Source organism: Callorhinus ursinus, unplaced genomic scaffold (genome assembly GCF_003265705.2).
Source record: "Callorhinus ursinus isolate GAN/ISIS: 27379988/994484 unplaced genomic scaffold, GSC_fseal_2.0 scaffold4, whole genome shotgun sequence".
In the NCBI taxonomy this organism is placed as follows: domain Eukaryota; kingdom Metazoa; phylum Chordata; class Mammalia; order Carnivora; family Otariidae; genus Callorhinus; species Callorhinus ursinus.
The window spans coordinates 17,723,839-17,736,283 of NW_027397066.1; the positions used below are offsets into that span (position 1 = coordinate 17,723,839).

The 12,445-nt window shown below is 38.7% G+C and overlaps 1 protein-coding gene across 1 annotated transcript in view; it reads right to left on the reverse strand.

Moving 5' to 3' along the window:
* The window catches only part of ADGRA3 (adhesion G protein-coupled receptor A3), a 125,108-nt gene that overhangs the window by 17,005 nt on the left and 95,658 nt on the right, over positions 1-12,445 (reverse strand). The window contains exons 15-16 of the mRNA XM_025887523.2: positions 6,271-6,484; positions 5,851-6,059 (exon numbers count right to left, since the gene is read on the reverse strand). Of these exons, the coding sequence (XP_025743308.1) occupies positions 5,851-6,059; positions 6,271-6,484 (423 nt within the window). The remainder of the gene's footprint in view (positions 1-5,850; positions 6,060-6,270; positions 6,485-12,445) is intronic.

The window sequence follows — 12,445 nt, forward strand, 5'->3', positions numbered from 1 at the left end:
TGTGTGTGTGTGTGTGTGTGTGTGTGTGTGTGTGTGTGTGTGTGTGTATGGGAACGGGGCAGAAGAATGGGGGAAGACAGAGAAACAATCCCAAGCAGAATCCATGCTGAGCACAGGGCCAGATGCAGGGCTTGACCTAATGACTCAGAGATCATGACCTGCGCTGAAACCAAGAGTCAGACACTATTGATTTTTTTAAAGAGGATATAAAAAGCACTAACTATAAAAAGCAAGACCTTAGGAAAATTAAGCAACTCTGTTCATAAAAAGACAACATTAAGAGAAAAAGGAAAATGGCACTTTTATAGACTGAATGTTTGTGTCCCTCCAAAATCCGTATGTTGAAACACTAATCCCCAATATGATGGTATTAAGAGGTGGGGTCTATTGGGAGGTGATCAGGACACAGTGGCCTCATGAATGGATTAGCGCCTAGATAAAAGGGACCCCGGAGAGCTCCCTTGCCCTTTCCACAATATGAGGACACAGGAAAAAAACGCCATCTATGAGCCAGCAAGTGGGCCCTCACCAGACATCGAATCTGCTAGGACCTTGCTCTTGGGCTTCAGGCTTCCAGAACTGTGAGAAATAAATTCCTGGTCTTTATAAACCACCCCAGCCTCTGGTCCTCTGTTACAGCAGCCCTAACTCATTAAGACCGGCATGAACTGGGAGAGATACTCGCAACACATAAATCCAACAAAGAGCTCCCATTCACCATTCATATCTAGAATTCCTGTAAGTCAGTAAGAAAACAACAGATAACCAAAGTAAAAATAGGCAAGATGTAATGTGGAATCTTAAAAACAAACAAAACAAAACGAGCAAACCAACAAAAAACCCTCACAGAGAAAGATCACTTTTGTGGTTACTAGAGGCAGGGGAAAGGGGGGGGGACTGGATGAAGGTAATCAAAATACAAACTCCCAGTTATAAGATAATACTACTGTATGGTATATTTGAAAGTTGCTGAGAGTTGTAGAGCCTACAACTTTTCTTTCTTTTTTGGTATCTATATGAGATAACAGATGTTAACTAAACTTATTGTGGTGATCATTTCATAATATGTGGAAGTCATTATGCTGTATACCTTTTACACTTATACAGTGTTGCATGTCAATTATATCTCAATAAAACTGAAAGAAAAAAAAATAAAAGTCAAAGATAATGAAAACAGGCAAGATCTGAGCAAGAACCTCACAAAAGGGGATACCCAAACTGACAATAAGAAAATGGAGAGGTGCTCAGCATCATTAGTCAACAGACAACAACAAATTAAAACCACAACGACATATCATAATACCACCACCAAAGACTAAAATGAAAGACTTACGCTACCCAGCATTGGCAAGGATGTGGAAAACCTAAAACTCTCATTATTGTTGAGACTATAAACCAAAACCACCATGTTGGTCAACTGTATGGCACAAGCGACCAAAGCTAAATATACGGATAGCCTACCAACCAGTAATTCCACTCCAGAGTGCCCATGTCCATCAAAAATCATGTACATGAATCCTCACAGCAGCTTTCTCTTGAGAGCCAAAACCTAGCAACAGCTCAAATGCCCATCAAATGTGCAACACCCAAGTTCTGGTATTTTCCTACAATGAACTGTGTAGCAATGAAAAAGAATACACTGCTGTTACATGCAAAAACAAAGATATATCTCACAGATGTAGTGATGGGAAAGAAACCAGACACAAAAGAGTGTATATACTGTAAAATTCCAATTTTATGAAGTTTAAAAACAGGCAAAATTGATCTATGGTGACAGACATGGGACAGGGGATATCTCATGAGACGGTGCGGGCATTAACCAGAAAGAAGCACAGGACAGCTAACAAGTAATCAAGCCAAAATCTTGATCTTGATGGTAGTCAAAGGTGCGTATTCACATAAAAAAATCATTAACCATACACCTAAGATCTATCTTAGGATCTATCTATGCATTTTGCTCAATACCTCCACTGAATAAAATTGGTCCCCCTTTGAGACCACTTCAGAAAACTTATCCTGCAGATTTTCTATAAATATGTGAAATAATACTGTACAAGGCAATTACTGGAAACAGAGGAAGACCTAAATAAGTCATGGTAGGAACATAAAATAATGTTCAATGGTGAAAAAGAATGAAGCCGGGGAGCCTGGGTGGCTCAGTCGGTTGGGAGTCAGACTCTTGGTTCCAGCTTGGGTCCTGATCTCATGGGTTAAGGGATAGAGCCCGGAATCCAGCTCTGTGCTCAGCGGAGAGTCTGCTTGGGGATTCTCACCCTCTGACCCTCCCCCAGCTTGCTCTTGCACTCTCTTTCTTGCTCCCTCTAGAATAAGTAAATCTTAAAAAAAAAAAAAAAAGAATGAGGAAGATATAGGAAGATTTCGGAAAGGAGATTTAGTGGAGTGATTAAGACATTGATTTCTGGAGTCTGAATTCAAATCCCGATTCCAACACTAACTTTGCAAAGTTGGGCATGGTGCTTAACCTCACTATGCCTCAGTTTCTCCACCTGTAAACTGGGGGTAATGAGAATAGCACTAGACCTCATGAGGTAGCTACAATGACCAAATAAGTTAATGCATGTAAGGATTTCAGGAGAATGCCTAGAACATAAGCACTTAATGAAAATTAGCCACCAGCATCATATCATCCGAAAGTACCATAGACACCATCACCGTCCGAAGATATACTGTTTCATGGGGGGAAAAAAGCATGGTTTGAAACAATGTTTAGAGCATGGAGCCTTCATGCAAAAATGGAAGAAAATAGGACTAGATATTCATTCTGTTTCAAGATACATGAAAATCCCTTCAACAACAGGCAAGAAACTTCTATTAGTGACAAGTTACCGACTTTGTACAGATAGTGACCATAATGGAAGAGAGGGGTGGAGGTCAAGTTTTCCCTATACATTAATGCGTTGAAATAACTAAGACATTTGATCCCTGTGAATGTAGTAACTACTTAAGAGTTGTATTTAAAAAAAAGGTTGCTAGCATGCATGTTTAATTATAGCATAGGTGAAGCTGAAGTTTGCTTTCATTCAGCAAGTTTTATACAAACAAAATTTCAAAGCTACACTAGAGGGATGTAGAAACAAATGAGAGCTCTCTAGTTTCCTGTATTTCTGTGTGAACACAGTAACAAAAGGGAATCACAGTACAGAGGCTATTTTATCTTTACTACTATCACCGATGGTACCACCCAAATAGTCTGACCCCACACGTTACCTCCTTACTATTCAGGTTTCTTTTGTCTCCTACTAACCCCAACTTCCAGGAATCTTTCTGCCTCAATTCCTACTATTTCTGATCATTTATTTCAAGCAGACCCAATTTCTGCTTAAGTTTTTTTCTCTGGCTCCCACTGTGACCTAGGATATACATAACTGGTTACAGCAGGACATCTACTGAACAAAACCATGGTATCTATTCCGATTTGCAAACAAATATATTCTTTCTGTCTCATTTTTTTAAGCACGATCAGGGAAAAGTTTTTATCTGCCAAAATAGGAATTTAGATTTGCTATAGAAAGCCATCTATTAAGACAGTTTTCAAGAAAAATAGGATTTTATCGATTATTCAAAATAGTGTCAGATAAGGAAAAAAGATGCTGATTTCCAAAATTTAGAAGACACCTGTTTTATCTCAGACATAGGTTCATTCAAAAGTAGGCATAATTCCATCAGCTGTGCCTTCATGTTTAATTAGCAATTCTAAAAATCCCATAATTTTTGTTAACAATTTTTGACAATTTCAGACACATTTCACTTTGCTGCCTCTAGGTGGCACAGTTACATTTTAAAAGAGCAAAAGAAAGGCTATTCTTTGAAAATAGAGAAATATCTCGGTACTGTATTTTAGCTTTAAAGAATTGTGTATTACATTTTTTAAAAGATTAAAAGCATGAAAGATAAAATAGCTTATTCTTTCTAGAAAAGGATTATGCCAATTTAAATAGTTTAGAAGAAGAGCTAGGAAGTTCAAAAATAGATGCTTTTAAGTATTAAATAAAAAGTTTCACATGTACAGTATCATGTCATTAACAGTGAAGCCTATAAAATGCCTTTTGTGTATGTTTTGCTTCATTTATTTGCCCAACTTTCTCTACTTATTATGTAAGATACAATGCTGTATCTCTATTATTTCTCCTCCAGTACTTTCTAATTTCAGGTTATTTTATCATCAAAACCTGAACAATAAAACACTTTGAAAGAAAATGTCTCATACTTTATTGCTTCATGCTTGAATGTGAAAGGTTACTACAAAATAATAAAATGTGAACTTAGAGAAGCCAGACTCAAACTTAACACATATCAAACACCTTCTATCTGGGAGAAGTCTAAACTTACCAACAAGAACTATAAACAAGAAAAGGATAAATAACTTAAACAAGTATGACTGAGTCGGCGTCCTGTAGTCTCCACCCACAGTCAGCTGAGCTAAATAACAGACGTACTGACAGAGGTCACTGAAAGACAATCCTCATGCCCCTCTAAACAATCTATTTATTCCCTGCTCTACCTGTCTGACCAGAGGCTGGGTACGGTATATACTTAGTTGAGGTGCAAAGAGAAAACCAAAAAAGGAGTTCAGGAAAATCTATTCTACTTCAGGCTTGCTTCAAAATCATTTCTAGTGGTAAATACACTTTCTGGGTTTTTTTTTTTTTTTTTTTTTTTTAAGATTTATTTATGAGAGAGAGCGAGCGCGTGTGAGTGAACACAAGCGGGGGGCGGAGGGGGCGGTGGGAGAATCCCAAACAGACTCTCCACTGAGCCCGGAGCCTGACATGGGGCTCAATCCCACAACCCTGAGATCATGACCTAAGCCAAAATCAAAAGTCTGACGCTTAACCGACTGAGCCACCCAGGCACCCCATGCTTTTGTTTTGTTAAGAAAAGAAGAGTTTACAAAAATTAAGATATATCACGTTTCAAGATTATTTAGTGCTTTGATAAAATCCTGTCTAGATAACAGATTCAGATCTGGAGGCAGGAACAGAAACATAAGCATCCTCACTCCCAGGCTAGCCTTGTGCCATTTCTCAAAAATGTCTTTCAGATTCATAAGTAATTCCTTCCACTGCTCTCCAAATGCATGTCTACGTACTCCATGTATATACTGTAATATAAAATACAAACTAGTATGGCTAATTTCACACTTACCAGCTCAGGAATCAGATTCACTTAAGTAACTCGTTAATAACACAACTGTTCCTATACATTCATATACACATTTACACACATCTATATATTTTAGTTTCCCTGAGACTAAAGAAACTGGCTAACACAGACTAACAGGTATGAAGAGTGGTAAATAACAGAAAACAACATTAGCGTGATTAGCATTAACGGTGAAAAGACATGACCTGGGTCAATACTGTCACTTACCGTGACTAAATTAAAATTGCCACGGTTACTCTAAATTCAAGAGTCTAAAACCTATGCTGTATAGTGGGAAAAAGTGGTAGATGGCAGAGAAGGAAAATCTCTCACTATTCACTGTGTATCTTTGGGCAAATGAGTCACTCTTTCCTGGTTAGTAGTTGGACTGTATGGACCCAAAATGTCTCCAAATTTCAGAAGATCAAAGTTTAGTGGAACTGATTCACTTATAACGTTTCCTGAAAAATCCCTATAACCAAGTTCGATCCCATACATCGCACTCGGTCGTCACTTAATTTCCCTTTAAATTCAGAATTACCCCAAATATCACCTCCTAACAAAAGGTAACAGTTTATGTTAAAAGTTAAAAAAAAAAAAAAAAAAAATCTTCACTGGAGCTTAACTATGCCGAGGGAAAAAATGAAGAAATTTAGTGTTTATGCATAAAGTTAACAACTGCCGTACCATTAAAACTGCATAGTTACTAAGGGAATAGCACTGAATGGTGGTGATATTTTCATCCGAGTAGAGTATATGGCACCCATCTGACTTCCAGCCTCCTTGTCCGTTCAGCAAATCGAAATCCCACTGGGCGGCCACAGCATCTGCTCCGTGCGCAATTCGACGCAGCGTCACATTAACAGGGATGTGGTGGGTATCCACATTCACACCATCTGGAGAAAATGGGAAATGAAAGTATTTCTGAAACAAACTTCAGAAACAATGAAATGTCGACTTACCCATGAATGGGTACTCTGTGGTATTGTTTCTCACTAGGGACTCATTAAAGCGAGAAGGAACAAAAAATAAGCATTTTTTAGGTATGGGATATCATAAAGTCCCACTACCCAGTCACTACAGGAGAACCTAAGCCACGTAACAAACCTATTTTGGTGAGAATCACAGGGGTAACCACCGTACGCCGTTTTCCATCATCAGCCAAATTTGTTGAATTCCCGGTGGCTGGGAAAAGCTTTCCATTGCGGAATGCGATGAGTTGAAGCTTATAGAGGGAGTCATCAGTGGGTCTGACTTCCCTTTTTTGCTTTGGTGAGAAAAGGGAAGGAGGAAGCTGAATAGAAGCCTCGACGATAGTATTCTGAATATAGATTAAAAAAAAAAAACAAAATCAAAGAAAGTTTGCCATATTAGTGTGCAGAAGCCAGAAAGAATACTTCAGACGGCTATGAATGTTTAATAGTTGGAACAATTTATCAGTTACGCGAAATATCTGAACACCACACCAAAGCACAGAAGAAGCATAAAATAAAGAGAAATGCAAACTCTATTTCAAAGAGTTAAAGTCGTAAACAAGGAATAATTTCAGACAATAAAGTGAATCTTCCCATGGTAACAAATACTGCTGACGTCGATAGCATTAAACAGACCAGGAATCTCAGTGATCACCCTTTCTATCAATTTTACAACGATCAATTATAGATATAAGCACCAATGCAGCCCACCACAAATATGAGTTTAATTAATTTGGACTTATGGAACTCTAAGGTGATTCAGGATGGATTCAAACTGTCAACAAAAAGAAATTCTACAGACTTAACAGAAACTTAGATTCAAGCAAACTCTGATCTTAGCAGAAGTGCCCCTGAGACTAAGAAACATGTTAGAAATCAGGTTAGAGAAACACAGTAACAAACAGAGCAGCTGATCATCGAATGCTTTACATACTTCTTTATTAGGGATTGTTAAACTATAAATTATTTAGCATTCAATAAAAAACAAATCTGTATACCAAGGAGGCAAATAATTAACCACTTAAAAAAATTCTGTTTTAAGAATTCATCCAAAGTTTTTCTCTTGACATCAATCTCTCCAATCCACAGAATTTCCTCCTAAGAAACATATTTGATCTTAAATTAGTTTAAAGAGCAACCCGGTTCTCCAATGTTTAGTGAATACTGCCCCCAATCCTAAGTACATCATATGATTTGGCTAAAACCTACATTTCAAATTCCTCTTCTAACATTCCCTATTCCACCACCTGTAACCTGGCCACCCTGAATATATCAATCCTTGAGATTTCCTACATTTTTTATGCCACTTGGGAGTGCTGCACACACCAGGATCCCGTGCTGAAATGCCCTGCTGTTCTTTTGTCTGGCAAACTCTTGAACTGGGCAGATCTGATTTCTAGCAAGATAATTTTGCAGGCAATGTCAAAGATGGATCAGAATAAGAGCGGCTGACAGCCAGGAGAAAGACATCCTTAACATGGGGCTTTTTTGGAGGATTAATTACATGACTCCTCAGTATGCTGCTTTTCCAGTTAGCTGCTCCCTCTTCTCGCCTCCCGTGGCATTCTGCACACAGCTCTATCGTAACTAATACATGCAATATCACAATGCAACTCACTGTCTGCCCCTTTAACTACAGTAGCAGGATTTTTGAGTGCAGATCATCTCATTTTTCTGGACCCCCTATGTTAATAATAGTTCCTGGTATTTGTATTTGATAAAAGTAACCCATTGTTTGCAAAACTAATGAAAGTCTGTGTGGCATGATTATATTTTTTTAAAAGGTTCTATTTAAGCAAGTGATTAACTTTAAAATGAGTTTTTAACGGCTGTGCTTAGAACAATGCTAGAACACACTGGACACACACAAATATCTGCTGAATAAAGTATTCTGAAAGTCTGAATATTGGAAGTGTGAATACTTCTTTTAAATTGAAGATGCCAAGAAGATAACTGTTAGAAATATTTTGCCTAAGAAACATGCACAAAAAGGTTTCTACTATTCTCACAAACATAATAACCTGATGGAGACACAAAGTCTATTATAAATTCATCTAGTAAATTCCTATTCTGTATATAAATTTATCTGAAGTGTGAAATGAGATGCAAAAACGGAAAAACATCAACAGATTGACTAGTTAAAAGGTCAAAATCCTGACAAAGCGTTACAAACTGGACATTTATTAAAATTTAAGAACTATACGATTCAATAAAATAACTTTATTGTGAACACAAAACGACTCAAAAGCAAAGCACAACTCTCTGGGAAAGCATTACCTATGGGTTATCAAATTAATTTTAAAAAGAAGACATACTGACACTTTTTAAAAGAGCTGAAAAAGGAAATGACATCTTTGATTTCTAGAAGTCAGAAAATGTTTTCTCCAAAGTTTAAACTTGTAAAACCATCCAAACAACAAATTATAAAAAGCCAGAAGAGTATGAACAGATCACCAATAGATGAAAGCTACATATTCTGGCTTCTAAAATATCCCTTAAAGTCCAATAATGGAATATGGCTCAATAATAATTACAGGGGCCCTGGAATGGACAGAGGATGGCTAGGAGTGCTGGAAAAACTGTATCAGTAATGAATGTTTGGATTTTTATAGTAAGAATATAATATTTGTATATTTCATTTCTTTAAAAGAAGTGATTGTTAATTATGGAAAAGTTGTAAATTTCATGAACCAAATCACCGAGGAACACCCATTTGTTACATCTGTCATGATTTTACCTTTTGCCACTTGGCCCAAAGGCAAGGAACCAGTCTGTCATTTCATTTAAACCATCTATTCATTTTAAAATGTATGGATCACAGCAATGGAAACAAGGCAATTATAGCTAATACGTCAGAAAAAGCGCTCTTAAAACCCTTTGGGAAATACATGTTTTGGAGTCTAATGTTCATTATTGCAGGTCATCTGCCACCACTGGGGAAAGGAACATGATATCTGAAATAAGAAACCAGGATGTGGGTCCCAGCCTTACCACTTCCTGGCCCCTTAACACGGCACAGTTTTGTTTACACTCTCTGGGTCTCATCTGTCATGGGCATTGAATGATGATCTTTCTAACAAATGGCTGTGAGGACCACAGGGAATCATGACCACGACAAGCACAAGAGGCTACATAACTGTGGGTGGTATTTTTATGACTATTACTGCCTCAGTGTGGCAGGTGGTTATCTGGAGGCTGGCGGGGGGGTGGGGGAGAAAATGCCCTCAAGTAACAGACTTACCAACAATCATCTAGAACCTCATCATATTTTGAGTTCCACAATTCACTTTTAGTATTAATTTCAATACTAAAAATTGACTAAGTATGAACACACATGAAATGGATGTTATCATAGAGCTCTTATTATTTTATTTGCAAAATTCATGTTTACTTCCCTACTTACAATGACATTAAACTGGGAAGAAAATACACATCATAAGGGATATTAATTCAAATACTTCCACTAGATTTTAACACCTTTCCTTATGAAATAATTTGAACTTCTGATACTGTGTAATTAATAAATTAAAATTTCCTGAAATCCTAATTTTGCTCACTTCTATAGAATTCTAACACTAAAATTGGAATGAGTCAGAGGCACCTGCCTTAAAACAATAAAATACTAAAACAAACAATGAAAATACTAATTTACTTATGTTGTCTTAACAATCTACACTCTTGATTTTATACAGATAGATATGATATGTGCTAATTTTCTTGTGTATAATTACTTATTAAATGCATACCACTTTTTGATTATCTCACTGCTAAAGATTAACAGGGATTTTGTTTGCCTTCAGAATCAAGTTTTTAACTAATTTTCCTTGCTAATTAAGCTTTGGCTGCTAAATTTTATCCAGCAGTATTTACTAGATGTTTCGTTGCTCTGTGCTAGGCACTCTGGAGATATTCGATGAGTAAGCCATGGTCCCTGCCTCAAATATTCATAGTCTAACAAGGGAGAGGCAACAACAATAAAACCATGGTAAGAACATTTATCAAGCGCTTGTTCTGTGCTGGACACTATTATGAATGTCCACACATTTGCCTCACATAATCCTCTCAATAACCCATTGAGGTAGGTACTATTTCATGAGGCCCACGTAACAGATGAAGAACTCACGTTCAGAGAGGTTGAGGCACTTGCCCAAGTTTGCACAGCTGTTAAGTGGGGGAGAAGAACGTGAACCCAGGGTGTCTGGCTACTGAGACCACATTCTTTGTCCCCATATAACTCACCCTGCCATGATACCAGCTTCTAATTATTCTGGAGAACGAACAAAGCACTAGGAAACGAACAGGCAGTGACGAATTCTCAGGAAGAGAAGGAAGGTACTATCTGAATGGAGTCTTAGAGGAGCAAGGCTCTTACTGGGCAGGGGTATGGGCCTGAGGGCAGAGAGGAGGGAGGGGGCATTAAGACCTACATGACTGGTCTGGAAAGCTAAAGAACTTCAGCTGGGCTAAAACCCTAGGTGTCAAGGACGAGGGAAATGGGGGATGCAGAGAGAAACACTGATTTCTAAATTCCAGTCAAGAAAACTTTAAAGAACCAGTTCTTTTAGGCTAGAGTACAGCTCTATATTGAACTCAAAACACCAGCAAGTTCTAAAAGCTCTTAGTCATTTATCACCAACAGGTACTGTCTGGTGATGGTAGCATGGTCTGTTATGGTGCCAATGGGGGAAGGAAGCACTCGGTGAAGACAAGAGCAGAGATTCGGTGCTGTAAGAGTCGGATGACAGCTACCTCAGTCTCCCCCTGGCCAACCGACCGAGGCCAGGCACTGGAACTCACTGCTGACTCAAGCCCTCGCTCTGCCCTCAAGCAATCCTCGGTCCGGTGCAGGAGCCACGTCATGCACAATGACACAGGAGCCGAGCATTACAGGCAAAGTACAGAAGAGAAATAAAGGAGATGAGGGTGAGAGAGGACCGACAGGATGGCATTTGGTCAAGGTTTCCTGAAGGTGACATTTCTGCACATAGCCAAATTGCCCAGGAAGGGCAAGAGTAGCAGCTGGGAAGTCTAGCAGGAGAATGAGCATGAGACTGGCCTAGGAATGGCCAGCGGTTGGGAGAGGAGCCAAGGGAGGTCTGTTGTTACCGGACCGAAGAGAGGAGGGAGGAAGAGCCGTGTGGCAGGAATGCAGATAAATGCCAAAGGAGGAAGCTACCCGATGGCCAGCCTCCAGATAGACAAGGAGTGTCCATCAGGGGATGAGCAAGGTCAGTATCCATGCTGCGTAATCCAGGGATAATGCTAACAACAGTAACCACCTGAAATGACGTGCACACAGACAACCTGCACAGCTTCCGCAAACCGGAAGGCTCCTGGAGGCCCTCTGTTCTGTAGGTACCCGCCCTTCGGTTGCTAAAGGATGGACGGACTGGGTGATGCTCCCTGGAGGACCAGCAGGGCTCGGGGAGCCCTCGGGAACTGGTACAGCAGCTGCATTTGCTACAGGGTAAGGAAGTATTTTAGTATCTTACTGACTGTCCTGGTTACATTGGGACATGCTGGTCGAACGTCAGGCAGGCCTAGGTAGACCAATCTATACAAGAAGGATGGATTTTTAAGGAAGAGCCTAGAGACCCAAAGACTACATGGGAAGTCACAATGGTTTGGGTAATATAGAAGTCCAAACCAGACTGTGATGGTAGCAAAGACAGGACAGAGATCAAAGAAATACGTAGGGAGCAATTCACGTAAGGTTCCTATTGCTAACAGAGAAACTGCCTTTTTAGAGGCTTAACTTCATATGTTAGCATATTCTCCCATTCAAGGGTAATATCATTAATTAGGAGGTGTTCGCATTATGTACTTAGTATATTCAAGGCATTTAAAAAAAAAAAAAAAAAGACATGCAAGAAGAGTAAAAATTGCCCTAGTAATAAAGTTAAAAATGTAAAGTAAGTTTTCTATTAAAGTACTAAAGCATTTTGCTCTGTTGATGTTATAATTTTTAACTAATTTTAAGTCACAAAGGATATATTTCCTTTCTCACTTGGTTTAATCATGTCCATCAATGAAGCATGAATAATAGTGTAATGTGTCCTTGGTTTCTGGCCATAGATGATCTTAAGAGGATAAAATAGTGTGAAATTGACAAATCTGAGTGTGTTCATTTAAAGCTTTCTACTCTGGCAGGTAGAAACTCTCCTTACCCGAAGGGGCAGCTTGTGAAATTGATGAAATGCAGGGTTTCATCATTTGTAATCCCTTTCTACCAACTATGATCATCTAAGATAGAAGTGTTCATCAATTTTAAGTGCTCCTCAAAGACACATGCTTCCCTCTCTTGGGCT